This window comes from Mauremys reevesii, linkage group 5 (assembly GCF_016161935.1).
Source record: "Mauremys reevesii isolate NIE-2019 linkage group 5, ASM1616193v1, whole genome shotgun sequence".
Taxonomy (NCBI): Eukaryota; Metazoa; Chordata; order Testudines; family Geoemydidae; genus Mauremys; species Mauremys reevesii.
The window spans coordinates 136071423-136096140 of NC_052627.1; the positions used below are offsets into that span (position 1 = coordinate 136071423).

Here is a 24718-nt window from a genome sequence, read left to right on the forward strand (position 1 = left end):
TTCTGTTTCCAAACAGTGCCCCAATCTATCCTCGGGGGGGGGGGGGGAGGCAATCTCCACACCCCACTCAGCTCTTTGGCCTGTCCGCTGAGGCTGTTGAAAAAGGGAACCAAAAGTGATGATGTGGACATTGGTGCTGTTTCATCCCTGGTGCAAGCAGGTGCAGCTGTTCAGCCCAGCAGAGTTGCACATGCTTGCACTGGGACCGACTATGCATGAAAATGCAACCCACCCTAGTGTGGGGTAACCAGGAGGGTCAGCTACAGAAAGCGGGATCCAAGAGCAGGAACTTTAATTGACTAAGCGACAGGACCAGGTCTGTGAATTGAGGCACATATAACTCAAACTCCTCTTGCAACTAGCAATGGGCCCAAACCAGATCTAAAGATCAGCCCCACTTTGGGGAAAGTCCTGACCCAGGCCTGAACTCTGCAGCTAGCTCCCTATCTCTGTAACAGACCAGAACCAAATCACCACACCCAGGGACACTCACGTTTTGGGACAGTTCTGATTTGGGACCACACTGTGTGTCTGGCCTTTGATCGCTGCAGCGAGTCTAAGGCAGCCCAACGGACCCAAACACTCCGCATCTTGGGGATTGTCGATCTAAACTTCACAGCTTGAACTGCTCTCCGGCTACCACCATCTTGCAACTTCCCAAACCCCTCGCGCCCGTCAGCACCTCACTAAGGACCGAATTCACCCCAGGGCAGGTGCCCAGCACAAACCCAGGCATCACTTAGGACCCACTTAAGCCTTAAAGGTGCAGAGGTGTCATGCCAGTCCTCTGCGATGGAGTGAATTTCACCCTACTTGTCTTGCCGTTAGAAAACTATCCCAGATCAGGCACAAAATCCACGTACCTATCCTTCCTCTGGTGCCTAATAGAAGTAAAAAGCTAATGCTATTCATTGGGTTCGCCCATCAAAACGATCACAAGCCCGCGCTGGGCAGAATTTCCTATAAAATCGTAACTAAATATACGGGGAAGAGACAAAGAGCTTTGCAGACACGGTAAACTCACCTCATCCAGACTGGCGGACAGCTCGCTCTGGAGGAGGAAGAGAGAAAGGGCATTAAAATATCATGATTCAACACGCGCGCGCACACTGCACCGCAGGAAACATCCTGCAGCCGTTTGTGAAAGTAACGCTGATGCTATGGCTCAGGGCAATACAGGCAATGGTGCATCGGAGAGCCAGTCGCTCGTACAGCAAGCTGCCTAGCCTAATGCATGTGTAACAGGGTGGCTTGGGTTTAAGGGCTGGAGGGCCTGGGCCAGCCAACCCTGATTACAAAGGAGCCATACCTGGGTTGGATCAGGGGCTTCCTTATTAAGAGCAGCAGGACAGCACGGGCTCTGGCTGCCCAGGAGAGGAAGTCAAGGGTAGCGTTCCTGCCAGGAATGCTGGGACTGGCTGCTTTGGGTGGAGCGGATCCGGACAGCACCAGGGCTGTGTGTGTGGCAGAAGCAGCCGCGCTGAGTGTGACCCTTCGTGTTAGGGTTGGGGACTTTGATTTGCACGCTGAGGATTGCATGAACCATTTCTGTTATTAAACCAGCCCGAGGTGGGGGTGCTCTGAGCCAGAAGAGAGACTGTGCGGAGTTCCTCCAGGGTACTCGAAAGGAGGCTAAAAGGAGCCGGGTGACCCTCTCGCCCCTAGCTCAGCCCTCTCTCCCTTTAGGTAGGGAGTCCCGTGGCCCCCAGCTCTTGGCAAGCTGCCCTGTTGCACAGGGCCAATGCAGCTGTGGGATTCCTAGAGGGGCAGAAGGCCATGGACGGGTCTCCGAGCTGAAGAGAGAGGTGACCCCATACATTATAGCACAGCTATCATTCACTGATATTTTATCTGCTCATAATAGGGCTGATCAAAACCAATGTCATTTGAATCTCTGTCCAATGAAAACTTGCCTTTTTTCACAACTCAAAACTTGTGTGAAAAGTTTTCATTTCCCTGAACTAGTTCATCTTCTCCTCAAAAATGAAAATCTCCGCATTTCAAAATGTAACTTTTTTCTATTTGTCCCTTTCCCCCATTTTTCCCCTGATTTCTTTTCACCTCTGAGTGCTATAAAATGAATATCTAGGGTCTGAGGGGTTTTTGTAGGGTTGTCAATCACAGTTAATTCATGCCATTAACTCAAAACAATTAATCGCAATTAAAAAAATTAATCGCAGTTTTAATCGCACTGTTAAACAATAGACTATCAATTGAAATTTATAAAATATTTTGGATGTTTTTCTACATTTTAAAATATATTGATTTCAGTTACAATACAGAATGCAAAGTGTACAGTGTTGACTTTATGTTATTGGGGCTGTCCATTACTCGCAGTTAACTCACACGATTAACTCAAAAAAATTAACTGTGATAAAAAAAATTTATCGCAATTAATTGCACTGTTAAACAATAGAATACCAATTGAAATGTATTTAATATTTTTGGATGTTTTTCTACATTTTCAAATATATTGATTTCTATTACAACACAGAATACAAAGTGTACAGTGCTCACGTTATATTATTTTTTATTACAAATATTTGCACTGTAAAAATTATAAAGAAAAGAAATAGTATTTTTCAATTCACCTCATACAAGCACTGTAGTGCAGTCTCTATCGTGAAAGTGGAAATTACAAATGTAGAATGTTTTTTCTTACATAACTGCACTCAAAAACAAAACAATGTAAAACTTTAGAGCCTGCAAGTCCACTCAGTCCTACTTCTTGTTCAGCCAATCGCTCAGACAAACAAGTTTGTTTACATTTAAGGGAGATAATGTTGCCTGCTTCTTATTTACTATGTCACCTGAAAGTGAGAACAGGGGTTCGCATGGCACTTTTGTAGCCGGCATTGCAAGGTATTTACGTGCCAGATATGCTACACATTCCTATGCCCCTTCATGCTTCAGTCACCAGTATGGAGGACATGCTTCCATGATGATGATGTTCGTTAAAAAAAACAGTGTGTTGATTAAATTTGTGACTGAACGTCTTGGAGGGGAATTATATGTCCCCTGCTCTGTTATAGCAGACTCGGATGATGACCCAGCACATATGGTTCATTTTAAGAACACTTTCACTGCAGATTTGACAAAATGCAAAGAAGGTACTAATGTGAGATAAAAATAGCTACAGCACTCGACCTAAGGTTTAAGAATCTGAAGTGCCTTCCAAAATCTGAGAGGGACGAGGTGTGGAGCATGCTTTCAGAAGTCTTAAAATAGCAACACTCTGATGCGGAAACTACAGAACCCGAGCCAACAAAAAAGAAAATCAACCTTCTGCTGGTGGCATCTGACTCGGATAATGAAAACCAACATGCGTTGGTCCGCACTGCTTTGGATTGTTATTGAGCAGAACCCATCATCAGCATGGACGCATGTCCCCTGGAATGGTGGTTGAAGCATGAAGGGACATATGAATCCTTAGCACATTTGGCATATAAATATCTTGCAACGCCAGCTACAAGAGTGCCATGAGAACATCTGTTCTCACTTTCAGGTGAGATTGTAAACAAGAAGTGGGCAGCATTATCTCCTGCAAATGTGAAAAACCTGGTTTGTCTGAGCGATTGGCTGAACAAGAAGTAGGACTGAGTGGCTTAAAGTTTTACGCTGTTTTATTTTTGAGCGCAGTTATTTTTTTGTACATAATTCTACATTTGTAAGTTCAACTTTCATGATAAACAGACTGGATGACAGCACTTGTATTGGATGAATTGAAAAATACTACTTCTTTTGTTTCTTTTTTACAGTGCAAATATTTGTAATAAAATAAATACAAAGTGAGCACTCTACACTTTGTATTCTGTGTTGTAATTGAAATCGATATATTTGAAAATGTAGAAAACATCCAAAAACATTTAAATAAATGGTATCCTATTATTGTTTTACAGCATGATCATGCAATTAATCATGATTAATTTTTTTAATCACGGAATTAATCACAATTCATTTTTTTAATCACTTGACAGCCCTAATTTTTTGCTTTTTTATTTCTTTCTCTTTTCTTTTTCCACTCTGTAACTTTTTCAAAACTTCCTCAACTTTAGAAAAGTTACAAAATAGCCAAAGGAAAAAGGAAACGCTGTCATTCTGCTACTCCTCCACCTTTCCAAAGTTGGAGAAGCTTTAAAGCTTTACAGGTGACAGAGTTAGTTTCATTTTTTCCTTTTGCTGCTCTGTAAGTTTACAAAAAGTGGAGAAGTTTTAAACAATTTTAGAGTAGCAAAATGAGAAGTTTGGGGGGGTGGAACTAACAGTTTAGGGGGAAATAAAATCCTGGACATCGTGTATTTAATTGCACTTAGTGGCAAGAAGGAAAAGGATGGGAAGGAGATAAATTAAGATTTAAATTTTTGAAAATTTACCAAGAAAGTCAGAAAAATGACAAATTGCTCTGTTTCAAACCTCATGAAATGGAACCAACTTTGAAATTTCAAATGTATCCAAAAGCATTTTTTCATTTTCTGGCCAGCTCTCCCGTGTAGCATTGGGGGCATGAGACTCATTACGCCTGCATCTGTTTTCGGGGTGCAACCTGGCTGTCCATGCTCAGACTATGAAAACACTGTATGTAGCTTCACCAGGCCTCCTGGATCCCAAGCACCCTCTTGCCAACTTGTTCCCTGCCAACCAGCTGCTTCCACACCCCAGCCAGCTCTGCCCCTCTAGGATGGGGGACCCCACTTGCTTCCCCTTCCTCTCCATCCCACAAGCAGCATCACAGGGGCGTCCCCTCCGGCCCAGCTGCCATGGAGGGGAAGAGAGAAGCCAGGCCAAGCGTACCCTGGCACTGAGAGCAGGAAGGGGGTGAGGAGGTCAGGAAGGGCTGTGCATGGAGCGGAACGGAGAGGCTGCAGTGGGGAAGGGATCAGGTAGGAGGATGGAGGGAGAAGGGGCAGGTGTAGCAGGAGTGTATAAGGGCACAGAGGGTGGTGGGTGGGTGAAGATGCCAGTGGGGGCAGGAGCAGCAGGTGGTAGGTAGGGTGGATGGAGCCTGCCAGGCCAAGGAGGGAGGGAAAGGCGGCCGTGCTGATGGAGACGCCACAACCCTTTGATCTGGGGGCAGTGCAGTGGCGCCGTTAACATGGTTAAACCCAACCATCGCTAGAACCTGTGGGGTCCGGGCTGTAGAGGCAGGCAGCCGGCAAACAGAGAGCGGCGACCTCTCTCTGGCATCTCTCGGAGACATACACCACTGCTCTGGGCTCCACAGGTAGAGGGAACATCAGCAGTGAAATCAAACTGAGCAGGATGGATCACAGGAGCCTGACTCAGGCAAAGCTCCCAAGATGTTAATGGGAGTTTGCAGGAGCTGGGGCTTGGGGAGCTGGCCCGTTGAGCGGGTGTTTCAGGCCCTCAGAGTTGTCACTGTGATTTGAGCATTACCTCGAAGCCAGGGAGATGGTGAACAGCCGGCTGTGGAGAGCAAAACACAAACAGTCAGTGGATGATCCCTGCATCAAGTCACCAGAGAGCCCCTGCTCTGTTATCTGCGAGAACGTTCACACCCTCATAGCCAGGTTCTGCTCCCAGCAAAGCCAACTGACTTCCCAGGCCTCTGGGGACCTAGGGTAAGGCCACGCCCCTGGGCGGGTCATTGCCTGTGGGGACTGATCCTGGGACGGCTAGATCAGAGTACACGAGTCTCTGCTGGCTGAGCGACTAAAGCTGGCCCTGTTAAGGTCAAGCCTTTATCGGCTCATATGCACCTGTGTGGTCCGGCCACTGTGTAAACAGGTACCTGCCTTATCTCTGGAGACGTTAACACGCAGCAAGGCCAACGAGAGCGTCAGATTCAGTATCCTCCATCGGCCCCACACATCCATCCCCCCCTTCCTCTATTGGCAGCCACTCACCCACGCTGTTCTTTCCGGCCAGAACTGTTACCTTGCGGCTTGCCAAGGTCAATAGCTCTCGCTGGCCAGCTGGCTCGGGGTGCCCACGCACTGGGCAGCCTGTCTCGCTCCCCAGGGTGTTTTTCCCTACCGCACAGCTCCTCCTTGCGTCTTCCACTGTCTGCCACGCATGAGCCTACCCTATGTGGGGGATGCCCTGTACCCACCCACAGCCCCAAGCTACGTCCCTTAGCCCACCACTGGTAACGAGGACATCACAGGGGCTCTGAATGTCCCGCATCCCCCGCTTAGATCCCGGAGCAGGGAGGGAGAGAGAAGCAGCAGGGAGGAGGGAACTCAATGAGCGACCTTAACGTTTCCTGGGGAAGCAGCCACTTCCCTCGCCTTCCATCCCACCCACTCTCCCTGGCACCGGGACAATCTTGGGGAGCAGCCAAACCTGGGTGAGTGGAACAGCACATGGAGGTGAAGACGGTGAGGGGGCGGCCTACGCGTGGTGGGGGGTAAGATAAGCACATACGGGGCCAAAGAAGAGTCTCGCCCAACAGGTTTGGGGCCAAAGACTGGTCGTGTTCCCCTCAGCTTGTGAAAGGGCAGACGCTCGACTCGGTCGCTTGCTGCTCAGCCGGCTCTTCCCATCTGCACCTACAAACCTCCAGAAGCTCATTCCAGGCTCCCGGGGTAGGCCCTGCGACTGTGGGGAGGATCCATGGTGTTCTCCACGCAGCACCGCGGAGCCAAATCCCAGCTCAGCCCTACCTCTAGAGCCGCGGGCAACGCCTCCATAATCTGAGCTGGATTCCTCAGGCGGCAGAGAGACTGAGGAAGGGGCACTGGGCAGCCAATGCTCTGGTTTTGCAAAAGCCGAATGACGGAGCCACTGGCTTCAAATGGCAGGAAGTGCCTCCCTCCAGGTGGCTGCTGGGCTACACTGCAGCAGCCCAGCCTAAATGTGGCAGCCAAGACTGTGGAAAGGAACCGCTGAGATGACCCACGTCCTTGGAATATCCTGCATCTGTTAAAGCTGGTTGCAGGCAACTGGAGAGCTATTTTAGCCTGCAGACTGGCCTGTATGGAGTGGCCCAAATTGGTTCCCAGCACCTGCGCGCTAGACGCTTGACCCTGCCGAGCACCCATAGATTCCAATGAGATCTGGTCTCATAATTCCAGGGGAAGTTGGACCCAGCCGGGGCAGTCCTTCCCGTGCCTCACCTTCTCTCTCTGAATCAGTTCGAAGGCGGCGAGCAGCTCTCCTGCCTTTCTGTTCCCCCTAGCGACAGGGTGCCAGGACAGTCTCGGGGAGCGCTCCAAGCTGGGTTTGCAAATGCAGCGGCCCATGAACTCGTCCGCACCCTGAAAGCAACACATTGGCTGTCATGGTGGTCGCGGAGGCCTCGCTCATAGTCCTACTTCTTGGCTTAGGCAGCTACCCCCAACCCATCTCAGTTGCTATGGTTAACCCCTTTCATTCCAACATCGGGAGTCGGGGGGAAACAATCATGACATTGGGTTAAAAAAATCATGAGATTTTTCAAAATCATAAAATTGGGGTCTTTTAAATATGTCTTCTGGCTTTGGAGCCTTTAGAGTTCATGTTTTTAAGCTTCTCTCTGTAACCATCATGGCTAGAAACTTACATTTTTTAAATGAAAGGTGAAATTCTCCCAGAAGCACCTGACTCCAGGAGCTGGCACTTTGAGGAAAATATCACCCACTATCAGCAATGGGCAATAAAATCACAAGCGTTGGCCACACTGTTAAACTGTCTGCAGGGACTCCCAAGCTAGAAAGTCCATGACCATGGGAATGTGCATGACATTTAGGCTTTGCATAGGGGTTTCTGTTTTCTCCCAATGTTATTTTTGAGGGGAGTGGAAGGGGAGGGGGTTTCAGGAAGTAAGCAGCGGCAGTGCTGGGCAGTTTTTATGATCTGTATTACAGTAGCACCTAGAGGCCTTAATCAGGAGCAGGGGACCCCCATTGCGCTTGGGGCTGTACAAAAATAGTACTAAAGACAATCCCTGCCCCTAAAGAGCTTCAGCCCAGATCCTGAATGGTATTACAATGGAAGTTGGGAGCCTAAATCTCTTCGAGCATCTGGGCCTTCCAGCCTTAACAGCGCGAAGATGGGAGCAGGGTATAGAACACAAAGCAGGGAGAGAAGGGTCACAACAGTTGGAACACAAGGTAGCAATTAGCAGTAATATTTAGGCCATGCCAAGAGGCTCTAGCTGAAATCAGGGCCCTCACTGTGCAAGATGCTGTGCAAACACCTAGTGAGAGACGGTCCTGGCCCCCAAAGAGCTTTGGAGCTAAACAAAAATAGTGAGGGTGGGAGGAATTCAATTACCACCATCCCCGCTTTGCACCAGGAGCACTAGGGCAAAGAGCACGACGTGCCCAACGTCACCAGGAACTGGGCCCACATCTCCTGATCCCCGGTCCAGCGCTCTAACTGCAGACCAGGCCCCCCTCCCTCAAAGAGAGTTGCCGAGAGATGAGTAGGAGGCCGTCCTAGCAAAGTACGTCCTTGCCCATGTACTGTTACAGAGAGTGCGAGTCTCTCTGGCCGACACACACGCGAGTGTAGAGGGACAGAATAACCCATTACTTAGGCCTAGTCAAACACACACATCTGGGCCCTACTTCCCCATATGGCCCCGGGCTCCATCATGACGGAGGGACAGCCAGGCCAAATTTGCGAGAGTGGCGTAGTGACCCAGTGCATACAGTCACAGCACACCTCAGAGGTTTGGCCCAGCCCCCCCTCCATTATGACGGGAATGGTCAGGCCAAACCGGAGGCCTCCCCCCAAAATCTGGGCGCAAGGCACACGTCTAGTTTGCCTACGCCTTAATCCAGCCCTGCAGATGGGTGCGCACGGTGCATGACAATGCTTACATAGGTGTCATGGTCGTAAATCTCCACAACGATGTTGGGGGGAACGTCAGCAACGTTCTGGGGATCCCCAAAGATCTCGATCTCATAGAAGATGAGAGTCTGGTCCCAGAGAGGATTCAAGGTGTTCTTCACCACCACCGTCTTCTGGCTTTGGTGGAGGAAGGAGACGATGGCGTACGGATCTGCAGCGAACGGAGGTGGGGAGTTAGGGAAATCACACAAGTGTAGAGACAAGGCTATGTCTGTCCATACTGGAAACGGGAACAGGAGGAAAGGACAATACAAGGTTCATGGTGCAGCAAAATCAGTGATGAGTCACTGAGTATTACAGTCTCCTAGAAAGCCCTAGGCTGCTCCCATCTCTCCTGGCTCCACAGTGGCCAAAATGCTGCTGGCCAAAGAGCTACTGTATATATTGTAGCATTAGCACCTCTCATCCAAGGGTCTGAAAGTACTTTACAGGCACTGAGAACTAACCTGAGGCAGCACAGCACAGCGGGTAGGGCACCTGACTGGGCATGAGGCGACCTGGGCTCTACCCAGCTCTGCTGCTCACATGAACCTGGGCAAGTCACCACTCCATGCCTCAGTTTCCCCACCTGTAATGATGGTCACCTTCTTTAGTAGGTGGACGAAATGGACGAAAAGTGCTAGGCAGGGGATGCTATTCTCTAGCTCCAACGGCTTAAAGGCTCTAACAGTGGCTGCCTACGCTAGGAAGTGTGGCTTCAGGTCCCATCGGGGTGAGAAGGTTATTAGCAGCTGGTCTGCCGGCAGAAACGTGCGGTTTGTGCCTGAGGCCCTGGGTTGGCAGAAGTAAAAACGATGCCTGTGTTATGTGGAAGCTCAGATGACCCTAAAGTTCCCTTCTGGCTTTAAAATGGACAGGACATTAACGCTGGCTATGAAGATAGAGGTAGGTCTACGTTTCTCATCCAGTACACCGAGGCTTATAACCCTTGAACAAAGTGGTGAGTCAGACTGCAGCAACCCCGTGGGGAAGCAGAACAGGCACTAGCTCCCACGTGGGTCTGGAGGGGAACCCCTGTCCCATGGAGATTGGGTAAATTGGCATAGGCTAAGATGGCGGCAGTTCTGCCTTCAGAGCTGGGTGGCTGGCCAGCAGCAGTCACTCTCGCCGCCCAGGTCTGAAGGCAGCGCCGCTGCCAGCAGCAGCGCAGAAGAAAGGCTGGCATGACACGGTTACTTAGCTCTGGAAGGATCTGCACTGATGCCGCAAATACTGTGTCTGGTGGTGTGGAGGTTGTCACAGCCTGAAATATTTTCAAAAGGAGGCCCAGCAAAAAAAGTTTGAGAACCCCGGGCTAAGCGCCTAGACTTTCAGAGCACTGACTTTCTTCTTGGAAAGGGCCCCCAAAAGGGGCAGGAGGTACCACGCCTGAGCATGCCGGCGACAGACTCTCCAGCATACGGCCTCACCCCTTTGCCGACTGCAGTGCATTGTTGAGATCGGGGTGAAGACAAGTCCCACTGCGACCTGCACCCTTCACCTGCTGGACTGGGAGAAGGAGGTAGGAAGTGCCTAGCGGGCCAGCCAGCAAGCAAGGCAATTAACACCTGAAACATGTTATTTGACACCACTATAGCCCCATCCCTCCCACGCAGCTTCACAAAGTCCATATTCCAAACTTTGCCCCTGAAATGCAGCCAGCTCTGGGGAAACGCCTCCCAGTCATCAACACTGCCATGGGAATACAACAGGGAAGAGTATTTTGGCTAAGCAGCAAAGAATCCTGTGGCACCTTATAGACTAACAGATAAGGTGCCACAGGATTCTTTGCTGCTTCTACAGAACCAGACTAACACGGCTACCCCCTGATACTATTTTGGCTAAGAGATTCTCAACCTCCACGGAAAGCAGAGCAGGACGAGTGCCTTTTAAGGTCTCACCTGTAAGAACTTAGCGCAAACATTATTATTCATTATCTGGTAGCACTGAGATCCCAGCCAGGGGCCAGGGCCCTACTCTGCTTGACCACGCACACAACAAAAAAGACAGCCCCTGCCCCCAAAAGCTCATGATCTAACTTGCTTGCAAATCAGTGTCTCTACCTCAAAAGGCCTGAGTAAGCACCCCAGTGAATCCAACCCAGAGAGGCAGGGAGCGACAGCTTTCCAAGCCCACGGCCTCACCCACTCACCCACCAGAAAGCGGGGGGAGGATGAAGCAGCGCTGTGTCTTCTGCACTCTCTCCCACGCGCTCCTTGGGTATTTTGTTGAATTCCCAACTGATGCAGCTGTGTTTAATGAGCTGGGCTGTTTGGGATGTCACGGGCTACACTACAGCATGGGCAGAACCTTTTCCACTTGTGCACTTTTTTCCAGGATGAGGAAGGCAGCAGAATCCATTAGAATAAACAAAAAAAACATGTGTTTGGGCCTGGGTTTAAAAGAAGTCGGGGGGGAGGCACAGAGGGGGGAATTGTCTTTATAAAGCCCTTTTGTTTGGACCCTTGTGTGTGTAGCAGGGTTTATTTTTGTAACTGTGTAAAGCGCCCTTAATGAACTATGCTTTGTTAAAGCAAGCGAGATCTTAAATCCGCGTTGTAACATTTTGTTGCTCGTGTTGTCTTTGGCTGTGTTTTTCCGAAGGAAGGGACTCTCTCTCTCTCCCCAGCCAATCCAGAGACACGAAATCACCCCTCTCAAAGCCGGTCTGAGTTTTATTTTAAACAACAAACTCATTGTGGAGGCAGAGAGGAGAAAAGATTTGGGTGGACTCAGACACTATTTGATTGTTCACTCGTTCCCACTTCTCCCCCCTGTTTCAAAATAAAGGGTGAAATAACACCAACGATCTCCACCCTTCCCCCTACCAGCGTCAAATGAGTCAGGAAGCTGCAAAAGGAATAGAAGGAATATGTTGGTGGCTCAGTGTGGGGCAACCGCAGCCTTCTTGCTTCTAAAGCTACTAGAGAACCCGGTTTTGTGTCTTAATACAAAGGCAGTGAGTGTTTCTTGTCTAATGCATCCGACGAAGTGGGTATTCACCCATAAAAGCTCATCCTCCAATACGTCTGTTAGTCTATAAGGTGCCACAGGATTCTTTGCTGCGTTTACAGATCCAGACTAACACGGCTACCCCTCCGATTCTTGTCTAATGGTGAGCACTGGGTGTCAAGACTCCTGGGTTCTATTTCTAACACTACTGTTGTACAAATACATAGGAAGAGACAGTCCCTGCCCTGAAGAACTTACAATCTAAATAGGCAAGACAAAGAAGGATTTTTACCACTACTGTACAGGATAGCTGCAGCACAGAGAAATTAATATCACACAGAGAAATTAACAGCAAATCAGAAAAATTGAGCACAGATCTTCTGAATAATAGCCCAGTATCTTAACCTCAAAACCATCAGACTCCAGTTCGGTGCAGCTAATTGCCATAAGGCTGACAGGGTCCGAAGCCAGTGATTCAGTGGTCACCATTAAAAAGTCAATATTTTCTATCGGTTACTGCACAGTGTCTGTGAAATACTGCAAGTTATTGCCTACTCTAAACATAGGGGTAAGCAGTGGTATCTCAAATCTAACTGCCTTTGCCTCTGTAACATCTCTTTGTGATAAGCTCAGCTCAGAGGATGCTGTCACCCTAAACTACATTACAAAAAAACTGGAGATCACTGTAGTTGCAAAGTCAAGCACGCAAAAGTTAAGACATGCCAGGATCAAAGCTGCCTGTGCACTGCAGGGGAGAAGGGTATTGGGAGCACAGGAGAGTCTCTGAGCTCCCATGCCAACATCACAGCCCTGCGCTGGAGCATGCTTTCAGTCAGCTGGAATCGTCAGAGAATTCAGCTGCCAAACTCTAACAAGTCTCTACTGAGCATGTGCAAATGGAGACTTATAACTCAGCCATATTTGGGTGTATGATCACGGAGATGGCTGACAGCACATCCCTGAAACCATGACGACCCCTTGGCAAATCTCAAGTTCTTGCCCCCAAAACATGGGAGCATCTAAATGAAATGGTCATTAAAAAAAAAACTGTAACATGTCTCTCTTTCCCTAACCTTGTTCTGGAAAAAAATAAATTTTGCAGAAACTTTCCAAAAAAAAAAAAATCAGCTTCAGGCAGACATCCAGCATGGAAAATCTCAGCCAAAACAGTTAAGATTTGGCAAATTTATAAGCAAGTGAAAAAAGGGCCTTGTAATGGGACGTGTTGGGCAACCTTAATGATAGTCAGTGCTACCAGCTCCGCTGAGAATACAGACAAGTGTTTATTATCACATAAAATGCTCCATATTTCTCGGGATATAAAACACCACTCATCGGGCTTCTGGCTGGGATGAAATCTTTCATGGTAGGCACATTTTAACAGAATTAAAAGGACAGGATACAGATGCTCTTCATCCCATGAAAATCTGGTTTGAGTGCCAGCTCCTTTAAGAAACACCCCATGCCTTTCAATTCCCCCACCCCCTCTCCGAAGTTTCCAGGGTGGATGGACTGCTCTGATTTAGTGTTTGGTAGTGAAAATAAATACTAAATATTTTATAGATGTGCCAGTGTCAGGTATTTTCTTTTCCAACTGGCTTTTCACTCAATTCTTTCATTCACAATAAACACGACGCGAGCCGGGCCTCCCGCTTCAGAAAGGTTCTTTGGTTCACAACAAGCCCTGGACCTTAAACTCCCTGTTTCTTTGTGGGAAGGAAGACGATGGTTGGAGGGAAGGAGGGATTCAGGGGTTAAGTGGGGAATGGAAAAAGTGATGTTCTTCCTTCATCCCACTTCAATCTGAGCTTATTTTGTATAGTCACTGGTGTTTTGTTAACATTCAAGTTACCAGGCCAGACTTCCAGAAGGAATTCCCTTTCAGATCTCCCTCAATTCTATTCAACAAACAAAAAGAAAGAAAGAAAGAAAAAGGAAGGTGGATGGAGGAGGAGAAAGCCAAGATGCCAATATCCCTGCCCGTTATGAAAGATGGGGCCTAGCTTGGGTTGCCAACCCTCCAGGGTTGGCCTGGAGTCTCCAGGAATCAAAAATTAATCTTTAATTAAAGATTATGTCATGTGATGAAATCTCCAGGAATATGGCCAACCAGAAGTGGCAACCCTAGGCCTAGCGCAGCTCTCCTATGATACATTAACAAAAAGGGCATGGCACCTCTCTGGAGAGACCATCAGCAGGTCTCAGGTTGGTGTCGGCAGCTTCTAGGGGCTTCTTGTTTGCACCGAGAACGCTGTGTTACACCCCTTTTGAACGAACGCCGCCCATGAGGGGCAGGCTGCCTGCATGTGCTCTAGGGTCTTTGCCAGGATTAGATGTGCTCTGTTAGCATCCTGCGCCTCCTTCTCCCCTCCTCATTCTTCTCATGCAGCCATAACGGAGCCAGAGTCATTGCCGACCCACAGTGGGTTGCGGGCGAGGGTCAAAATTCTGCTCCTGTTTACACCACTGTCAATCCAGCCAGTCCAATTAATGCAGGGGTCACAGGGCAGGCTCTCTCCCACTCTGGGGTCCCCTAGAGTCTTGGGCGCTTCTTGCTTGTCAACACCTCCGGGCGTTTTGTTTTATTGATCTTACCACCACCAAATCCTCAGCACAATCCTTGTGCAGCATGTCTAACTACAGCGTCCTTCGACCCTCAGCCCTCCCTCCAGGGAGCAGGAGCGCTCTTCGCAGCCAGAGACCTAGCCTCTGCTAGCACTTCCCTGCACATCCTTCCTGTGCTTTTAACTAGCCTCCCCAGCTGGTGGGATAATTAGCTCCTTAGCTCACTGACCCCCGTCTGCTTAGGCAGTTAAGTACTCTCCACCTCCATCAAGCCTTTCCTTGTGGACCTAACTATTGCTGAAGTGGTCAGCATGCTGGGTCAGCTACTGGCTCTCAGCACTCTGTCCCGTCCCACCGGGGTAAATAAAATGAGAAATTGGCAAATTGCTGAGTGCAACTCGCTGCTGAGAGGCTGATACAACGGGCTGGGCTGTGATCTCTGTTACCTTGGTGGTAACTGCACTGAAGCTAATTGAATTTCTATGGGGCAGCATCTCTGAGAACAGCATCCGGTCCCTGGGGCATCCCAGAGAGGCTTCCTGCTACCAGACAGCTGGCTGGTTCACTCAGCAGCTACTCCAGCTGCAGGCATCATGAAAGCCTCCTTGGCAGGATGACGCCGAGAGACTCTTACATATGGGAATCTTGTTCTCTCTGCGCCACTCCACTGTTGCTTTTGGTGTGGCGATAACCAGGGGCTGCGTGCGTCCAGCTCAACTGTTCTCCTAACTCTTCCTCTGCCTGGTTTTACCTCTCCTCCCCCTCACTGTTCTTGGCCTCAGTGACAGCTTGTGGCAGTGAGTTCCACAGTCTAATTATACCCTGTGAGAGGTCAGTATCATTTCTCCTGTCTTACAGATGGAGTGTGCTGAGCCACAGAGAGGGTAAGTGACTTACCTGAGGTTACGCAGTAAGTAAGTGGCACCACTGGACTCAGACCTCTGGGGAAAAGTCCAAAGAGCCAAGTTCTCTGTTTCTGTCGGGATCATCTGAGATGGGAGTTTGTGGTCTGTTCAAAAGAGCTCCGAGACCCATGAAACTCCTCTCAGGGTTTCCTCTGTGGGCTCGCCACAGACATTGGCCAGGTCCACATGAAACACCGAAAGGCTCCAACCTCCATATCACTGCATACCTGCCAGCCCTCCCAGACAAATAAGCCCTCCAGTGGGCATTCCACATTTTCACTTCTGTAAAGGCTGAGGCTCTGCTCTTCTTCAATAGCTGCTTATTACTGCATATAGGACATCCCAGCTGAGAGTCCCAAAATATGTGGCAAGCATCACATGGGAATCACCAGGCTGGATCAGCCCTGAAGTCCATCTGCTCTAGTATCCCATCTCTTACAGAGGCCAGCAGTAGATGCTGCAGAGGAAGGTGTGATTAAACTCACTGTAGCAGATGTTAGATCATCTGTCCCCCATGAAGGCCTCATCTTGATCCCTAATAGATAGAGATCAGCTTAAATCCTGAAGCAGCAGGATTTCAAAAAAACTGGCATCAACAGTTATACGCTGGATGGTCTTGTTATCCATATAAATGGCCAGTCTCTCGTGGAGTCTTGCTACATGGCATCCAGTAGCACTGAATTCCACCATCTAATTGTGCCTCACCAGACCCCAGGGGTGGGTCAGTATCATTGTTCCCATTTTACAGATGGGTAAGCTAAATAACAAAGGAGGGAAGTGACTTGCCCAAGGTCACACAGCAGATAAATAGCAGAGCTGGGGAGAGAACCCAGGCATCCTGACCTCCAGTCCCTATTTCATAGAATCATCGAATAGAATCACAGAATCATAGAATATCAGGATTGGAAGGGACCTCAGGAGGTCACGTAGTCCAACCCCCTGCTCAAAACAGGGCCAATCCCCAACTAAATCATCCCAGCCAGGGCTTTGTCAAGCCTGACCTTAACAACCTCTAAGGAAGGGGATTCCCCCACCTCCCTAGGTAATGAATTCCACTGCTTCACCTACTTCCTTGTGAAAAAGTTTTTCCTAATATGCAACCTAAACCTCCCCCACTGCAACTTGAGACCATTACTCCTTGTTCTGTCATCTGGTACCACTGAGAACAGTCTAGATCAGTGGTTCCCAAACTGGGGTTCATGAAATGCTACAGGGGGTTCTTGGGAAAAAATTCCCTAATGGCGGACAGAGCCGCCCCTAGGGACCCCGGGCAGCACAGGGCCGGCAGTCTGGAGCCCCTGGACTTCCAAGAGCTAAGCAGATCAAAGCCAGCATCTCTATCACGTGAGGAGATTTAAACTTCAAGACTCCTTATAAGAAATGGAAAGGCAGGTGGATATTTTTTGCTGTTTTAAAAATTAAATAGGCAGCTAGTATTGTTTTTAAAATTATTAAGAAGAACAAGTTTAGGCTTTGTTGTAACATGCGTTGTTTGCCTGGACTGCTCAAGACCTGAATGCTTGTGTAGGAGGAACTCTTTGAGTTGGCTTCTTAAATCCCTTCCTGCTGTTTCACATCTGATACTCCTTGATGACACATAGGAGCCTTGTCCTCTAACAGGCTTATTCAAAGTGATACAAGCTATGAAAGTGAGATCTTGGAAGTGTTGCCATTTTCATAAAGTAATAAAAATACTGGAATGATAAATAATAAATACAGGTCTGTCGCATCTTAGGCGCATTTAACATGGGCGATTTCAGCTTTATGTGGTCAGCAAAAACAAGAAAAAAAACAAAAAAAAGAGAAAAATAATTTAAATACTGTTTCTGTAGTGCGGGCGATTCCTCCCGCCATTACACTCAATGTCATTTTGATTATACGCGATTTTCGCTTTACGCGCTGACTGTGGAACGTAACCCCAGCGTAAGATGAGACAGACCTGTAATAGTGTGTAGTAAGCATGTCATAAAAACTAATTTTATATTTCCAAGATCACTGCTTTTATAAATTTATACTCAAGTAAAGGAGAAAATCCCTGGAAAAATTTATTATTAGGAGTGGGTTCATGACACTTGACATTTTAGTGAAAGGGGTTCACAGGTTGTTAAAGTTTGGGAACCACTGGTCTAGATCCATCCTCTTTTGACCCCCCCCTTCAGGTAGTTGAAAGCAGCTATCAAATTCCCCCTCATTCTTCTCTTCTGCAGACTAAACAATCCCAGTTCCCTCAGCCTCTCCTCATAAGTCATGCGCTCCAGCCCCCTAATCATTTTTGTTGCCCTCCGCTGGACTCTTTCCAGTTTTTCCACATCCTTCTTGTAGTGTGGGGCCCAAAACTGGACACAGTGCTCCAGATGAGGCCTCACCAATGTCAAATAGAGGGGAACGATCACATCCCTCGATCTGCTGGCAATGCCCCTACTTATACAGCTTAAAATGCTGTTAGCCTTCTTGGCAACAAGGGCACACTGCTGACTCATATCCAGCTTCTCGTCCACTGTAACCCCTAGGTCCTGTTCTGCAGAGCTGCTGTCTCGCCATTCGGTCCCTAGTCTGTAGCAGTGCATGGGATTCTTCCATCCTAAGTGCAGGACTCTGCACTTGTCCTTGTTGAACCTCACCAGATTTCTTTTGGCCAAATCCTCTAATTTGTCTAGGTCCCTCTGTATCTTATCCCTACCCTCCGGTGTATCTACCACTCCTCCCAGTTTAGTGTCATCTGCAAACTTGCTGAGAGGGCAGTCCACGCCATCCTCCAGATCATTAATGAAGATATTGAACAAAACCGGCCCCAGCGCTGACCCTTGGGGCACTCCGCTTGATACTGGCTGCCAGCTAGACATGGAGCCATTGATCGCTACCCGTTGAGCCCAACGATCTAGCCAGCTTTTTATCCACGTTATAGTCCTTTCATCCAGCCCATACTTCTTTAACTTGCTGGCAAGAATACCGTGGGAGACGGTATCAAAAGCTTTGCTAAAGTCAAGGAATAACACATCTACTGCTTTCCCCTCATCCGCAGAGCCAGTTATCTCCTCATAGAAGGCAATTAGGTTAGTCAGGCATGACTTGCCCTTGGTGAATCCATGCTGACTGTTTAGAGAGAGGGATTCACTCACTTTTGACTCCATGTCGCGTGAGGCTATAAACACAGAGCCATGCTTTAAGCAGCAGCTAGAGAACTTCCTGATCAAGAAACGTCTCTGTTTATTAAATTCTCCACTCCAACCAGGAACTCTATCAGCCACCACTGGAAGAGGAAAAGGCTTTAGAGGAAGATGCTATGCCTAAACTGACCTTTCTCTGGCAGCAATTCCAGCATCTGCCAGCCGACTTCAGCAAATCAGAGATGAGCAACTAAAGGATGAGACCTGCCAGAAACTGACTCACCTCTGCCAAAGAGGGTGGGGTTGAAGGAGTCAGCTGCCAACAGACCTGCTACCATCAAAATGACCTTCACATGACCAATGGACGGCTTCTGCGGGGATGGTGCATTCTTATCCCCGCGGTACTTCAGAGAGAGATGCTCTCCAAATCCATGAGGGACAGCAAGGTATAAACAAGTGCAGGTCAAGAGCCCAAGAATCTATGTGGTGGCCCCGTCTGAGTAGGCAAATTCAGACCTTAGTAGAGGGCTGCAAGGGCAAGATAGGTAACAAGTGGGGGAAACAATCACCAGGACCGATACTCTCCACAGAACTACTGACAGACCTTGGCAGCGACTAGCCAGAGAGTTGTTTTTCTGTAAAGGACACACCTACTTTATTGTAGTTGATTACTTTTCCAGACATATTGACTTAGCTTTACTTAAACAAACCTCACTGGCACAAGTCATCCAGAAACTAAAGTCAATGTTTGCAAGACATGGAGTTTCTGAAGTTCTTATAGCTGATAACGAGCTTCAGTTTACCTCTGAAACATTCCCAGCATTTGCAGAGAACTTGGATTTTGAATATCACACTAGTAGCCCATATTACCCCCAGAGCAATGGGGAGGTGGAGAGAGCAGGGCAGACTTGAAAAGGATGTCTGCAAAAATCAGTGGCCCTGTATAAAGCACTCCTGGTATATCGGCCAACACCACTTGCGTCTGGACTATCTCCAGCAGAACTTCTAATGGGAAGATGAGTAAGGGTGTCTTCACCTGTGGCACCAATACAGCTTAGTCCTAAGTGGCCTGATCTGAAGGAATTTTGAAAACTGTGGGCGGAAATAAAATATGTCAGTCCCAAAACTTCAGTGTTCCACACAGAACAAAAGCGCTACTTGAACTGAGAGCAGGACACAGAGTTTGGCTGAAAAGCTCTCAGACAATTGGAGCTGTTTAGAACTTGGCAGACACTCCCAGTTCCTACCTAGTGGAGACTCCAAAAGGACTTCGGATTCCTCTTCAGTATTTCCCAACACAACAAAGAAGAGATCTGGGACCTACACTGTCAGGAAGTGAGCCCGGTCCACAGGGAACTCTAAGCACAATCTTAATACAAGTGAGTAAATGGTCTGGAAGATTGACCAGACCCGCCCAACGACTTGATCTTTAGAATACTGCTCCGGTCTATGTAAATACCATTGATAAGGGGACATGGTAGTGTAAATAGTTTTAAGGAATCTGACGTTTATTTTGGACTCTTGTGTGCATATACTTTGGTTTATAATTTAAGTTTCAATCGTTTATTATAAAGCCCGGGAGGTGTGAAGTGGTTACAGAGTCCTTGGTCTTGTACAGTTACCGGAGAGGATCAGGATGTGTTGCAGCGGGGAGCTTAAACATAGGAACTTCCTGATGAGGGAGTTCTCTCATTGCTGCTTCCATGGCTCTTTGTGCTTCTGTCCTCACATTACAGAACCATACTAGATCACAGGATGCGGGAAGCAGAAATGAGGAGCACCCAAATCAGAGCCTCATTTAGACTGAGGAGGATCAAGCGTAAACCCATGTCTGCGCAGAAATGCTGTATCCTTCCATTTCCTCCATGCACATCAGGGGAGCATGACACTTATTACTGGTCAGTGCAGAGGGGTCTATCACCAGCTCTCAATCTTATTTGCGTTCACATGTAGACTCCTATCCACGCTGGTGCAGGCACACACACAGGGCCTGGCAGAATCAAGGTAGCGCTGCTTTAAACATCCCTGCCTTCGTTTCTTTTTAAAACCACCGAGCTCTCTGCTCTCCAGCTGTGCCACAGGCTTTCGACATCAGCCTGCATCTGTGAGTGGGGACCATTAGCAAAGCAAATGCCACATGACTCAGGAGTGACCCGGGTCGACTGTGGTTTCTGGCTGCTTTCTCACAGAAGAGTTCTTGAAAGTCTGACTCCTTCTCTGATGGGAATCAGGCTACTCACTCCTGTTTCCTTGGGAAAACCTCCTGCATCTGTCTTCTGTTGCACAGCAGCACAAACCCCCTTTTATTTCAATCTGTACCAACAACAACCCATAGAGCACTGAAGTCTGCCTTATGGATCCCTGGTCTAAGCTACCAGGGAAATTAAATTGTGTGCCCATATGAGCACCTGTGCTTACCCGAAAAACTGTCCTTGTCCATGGCGATCAGATCCCGAGCTTGGTATATGTAGCAACGCAGATGGTATCTGCTTCCATCTTTATTGAGAAACAGGGGGAGAAAAAAGCATTAAGTTCTGCACTGCTGAAGTGCTGGAAAATCTATGATACTTACACAAGGGACTTGAATGTTTTCTTGGACCCCGGGTGTCAGGTCTCGGACCTAAGGAAGCCAATCAAGAGTAGTGCCATTCACAGCAATGGAGTTACTCCAGATTTACACTCGAGGAGAATCTGGTCTGCCTATTGTATATTATCTGGTGCATGGTCCAGTCTAGCCTTTGAGTTGTGAAAACTCATAAATGGCTATTAGCCAGGATGGGTAAGAATGGTGTCCCTAGCCTCTGTTCTCATGAGGATGGAAAAATGGATGAGAGAGAGAGACTTTGATCATGCCCTGTTTAGTTTCACTCTCAGCAGCACTGGCATTGGCCACTGTCGGTAGACAGATACTGGGCTAGATGGACCTTTGGTCTGACCCAGTATGGCCTTTCTTCTGTTCTTATGTTCTTATGTTCTCTATTTTTGGTCCTACTACAATTGCATGGGAAATGCACCAGCTCCCTGCACTGTCTGATGGACCACACATTGACGCTCATTGGGGCAAATCTTGTCTCCAGTATTCAGCCTTAGGAGCTGGGCTGTGTACCTTTAGTTGTGGGCACCACAGCTGGACACAGGATTCCAGCAGCAGTTGCCAAATACAGAGGTAATATAATCACTCTACTTCTACACGAGATTCCACTGTTTACACATCCAAGGATCCCATTGGACCTTTGGCTGCAGCGTTGCACTGGGAGCTCACGTTCAGCTGACAGGAAACTTTTTTGAAATCTCAAAATTTTTCCCAGTTTCCCACCTAGATCCACTTTCAGCATCTTCACAGCAAGCTTCAGGATCACAGAAGCACAGAAATATCAGGCTGGAAGGGATCTCAAGGAGTCATCTAGCCCAGCCTCCCGTGCTGAGGCAGGACCAAGTGACCCTAAACCATCCCTGCCAGCTGTTTGTCCAACCTGTTCTTTAAAACCTTCAACAATGGGGATTCCACAACCTCCCTTGGAGGTCTTGCTGTCATGATGAATATCTAGGCCTCATCTATACTACAAATATTAACAGCTACACCAGCAGAGCCCCCTAGTGCACACACAGTGTATGCTGACAGAAGGAGTTTTTCTGCCAGCTGAATACCCCCACTACACTGAAAGACATTATCTGAGCTGACAGAAACACTCTTCTGTTGACATAATTGCATCTACAGTGGGGGGTTGAGGTTTCCTGGTATCTATGTCACCAGAGTGTGAGTGGTTTTTTTAACACCCCGACTGACATAGCTGTGCCAACATCACTTTGTAGTGTAGACCTGGCCCTGGACACCTTTTAAAAATGTGGATCCTGGTCTTATTAACCCTTATATAAACAAATCTACATTCAATCCCAACCTCTTCTTTTTGGTCTGCTTCCTCTGGTGCCTCAACTCATCCTGACAGCCGGTGAGTCCACAGGGAGCAGATATTACACCACAAAAACAAAAAGTTCCATCCGCGCCTCAATATTGTACCTCATGGAAAGAAGATCTCGCTTAGATAAACACATATGATACACCAGCATGTGGGACACACCTACGTCAAGGCCCAATCAAGACTGCTGCATTGCTCTGCTCAGGATGGAAATGAGCCGAACATTCAGATACTGGGGAACGGACATGAGGTAAACTGGGATATTTAGGGTGAAATTTACCCCTGTGCAGAGAGACAAGCACAAAACCCAGGCATCCTCTGGGCTTCACTGGATCTCAGGTGGTGCCTGGGCCTTGTGAATGTCACCCATACATCCGAGATGACTTACAATCAAATATGCAGGAGATGGTGGGTCTGTTGACGCCGAAGCTCAAGGTTGAAACCGATTTGCCATCGTCGCTCTTGTCGTCTGTCACGCCTCCCTGAAGGAGAAATAGATGTAACATGAGTCCCACAGAGCCCAGCTTTTCAATAACCCTCTGTTGGATGCAGGGCCGTCCCTAGAGAGGTCCAGGCACCGAGTTTCTAATTGGCTGGGCCCCACCCCCACTCTCCCCTTTCCCCCAAGGCCCCACCCACGCCCTCCTTCTTCATTGCCCCAAGAGCTTACAACCTAAATAGACCAGAGGTAGGAAGGAAAATGACTTGCTCAAGGTCCCAGAGCAAGTCAGTGTTAGAGCCAGAAACAGATCCCAGGTCAACTGAGATGCAATCCAACACCTTAGCCCCTGGACAATGCTGCCTCTCTGACTTCCTGCATGTCGCTATCCTGCACGCCACAATCACTTCAAACTCGACAGCTAAAGCAGGGATAGAACCCAGATTCTCTTATTTCTGGTGCACCGACCCCAACCCTTGAGCAAAAAGAAAATCACAGATGGCCGTATAAGGCCTATGACACACAGATGAGCAGCTCTGACCCCATCCACCAGAGCCCAGTGCATCACAATGTTGTTATACAACCCAGGAAAAAAGCAATGCGCGTCAGCGGCCCTTCAGTCGCATTGTTCTGTTTGAAAGATCCCACAGCACGGGTAGTTGAAGTGTTTTCACTAAGTCCCCTTGTGAGTAAAATTAATGGAGTATAAATTTTGTTAATGGTGATACAGATGGTGTCAAATGCAGTGAAATACTCCACACGCCACTTGAAAGGATCCTCACCTAACTTGGGCCAATGCTTTTTCCTCTTCTTGTTTTCGCGTGGGCACACCAGCCCTTTATCACCTCCTAATTGCCATATGTGACTTGAAATATTTAGTTGCAGGAAACGGTGCATAAAGATAACTTCCTGGCTAGCATCAATGGGATCTTTAAATATTTCCAATTATCAAATGTTTGGGAAAGACGGGAGGGGGATATTTGAAAATAGGGCTGAGATGGATTTTCCAGAGCCATGGGCCGCCCGGGCCCAAAAATGTGTCAAAGAACTTAGGTGGTCTGCAGAGCTCTTTCTGCTTTCCCAAAAGCTCCAGGGCAGGAATAGTAATTACCAGGGCATTGTCTGCCGAGGAAGCGCTGCGGTTTGCAGTGCTATGTATTTACAATAATTAGGTCATGCCGAGTTTTTAAAAGCTTACCTCCTTTTCTTTCTCTTTTACCCCCCACCCCCATGTCTCTCAACTCCCCTCCCCAGCCAGGTTTCCTTAGCATGGAGAAAAACCCAGAGCCCCAGCCTGTGTCTAAGGAATTTGCCAGGAGCTGAATAGTTCCACTATTTTTATGACCTTTTCACCAAACATGCAGGACGGCCTGGCACATGTCCTGCCGTTCGAAAGCTACACACTGCAGAAGTTCCCAATCCACACAGCGCTGTTCTGCGGACACACGAGGGAGCAGAATCTGCCCCCAGCCCTGCTCTGTTCCAGGGATGTAGCAGGCACTGAGCCAAGCAAGGTCTGCAGCAGGGCAGGAGGGACCAGGGAGCCCACATAGGAAGGGCAAGCTCTGTGCAAATGGCAAAAGAGGTCCCCTGTACCCTGACACAGGGAGGAGGGTTTGGTGTGGGTCAGAGGAGGGACACGGCCCTGGGCCTGATCCAATGGAAAGACACCCTTAAGAATGAATGCGCTTGCTTAGGAAGAGCGGTAACTTAACTGTGGGAAACTAGGCTATTATTAGCCTCTGAGGAAGGAAGGCAAAGCCGAGCAGCTGAGGCAGTTTGTGTTGCTGGGGAATTCGCAGTGTAGGCAGGGAACTGTGCAGCCTGGAAAAACCCTAGTTAGGAGGGAGAGAGACACATGTCTCCACCCAGGAAAGGTGATAGCTGGGGAACCAGAAGCCTGAAAATGGATCCCCTTGCTGGACGACAGAGAGGGGAAATACAGGTGCTGCTGCTCTATGGCAAATCAAACTTGTAATCTCGTCAAAAACAGGTATCAAGGTCGTTTGACAGGATCTATTTTCCATAAACCCATGTTGATTGGCATTAATTATATTA

The 24718-nt window shown here is 48.2% G+C and overlaps 1 protein-coding gene across 11 annotated transcripts in view; it reads right to left on the reverse strand.

Moving 5' to 3' along the window:
- Nucleotides 1–24718, reverse strand: part of DYSF (dysferlin) — a 282294-nt gene that overhangs the window by 99137 nt on the left and 158439 nt on the right. For all 11 annotated transcript variants that reach the window (XM_039540940.1, XM_039540938.1, XM_039540935.1 and 8 more), the window contains 6 exons: nucleotides 22610–22703; nucleotides 20723–20800; nucleotides 8766–8947; nucleotides 7077–7217; nucleotides 5395–5424; nucleotides 1025–1051 (listed from right to left, as the gene is read on the reverse strand). In XM_039540940.1, coding sequence (XP_039396874.1) covers nucleotides 1025–1051; nucleotides 5395–5424; nucleotides 7077–7217; nucleotides 8766–8947; nucleotides 20723–20800; nucleotides 22610–22703 — 552 coding nt within the window. The remainder of the gene's footprint in view (nucleotides 1–1024; nucleotides 1052–5394; nucleotides 5425–7076; nucleotides 7218–8765; nucleotides 8948–20722; nucleotides 20801–22609; nucleotides 22704–24718) is intronic.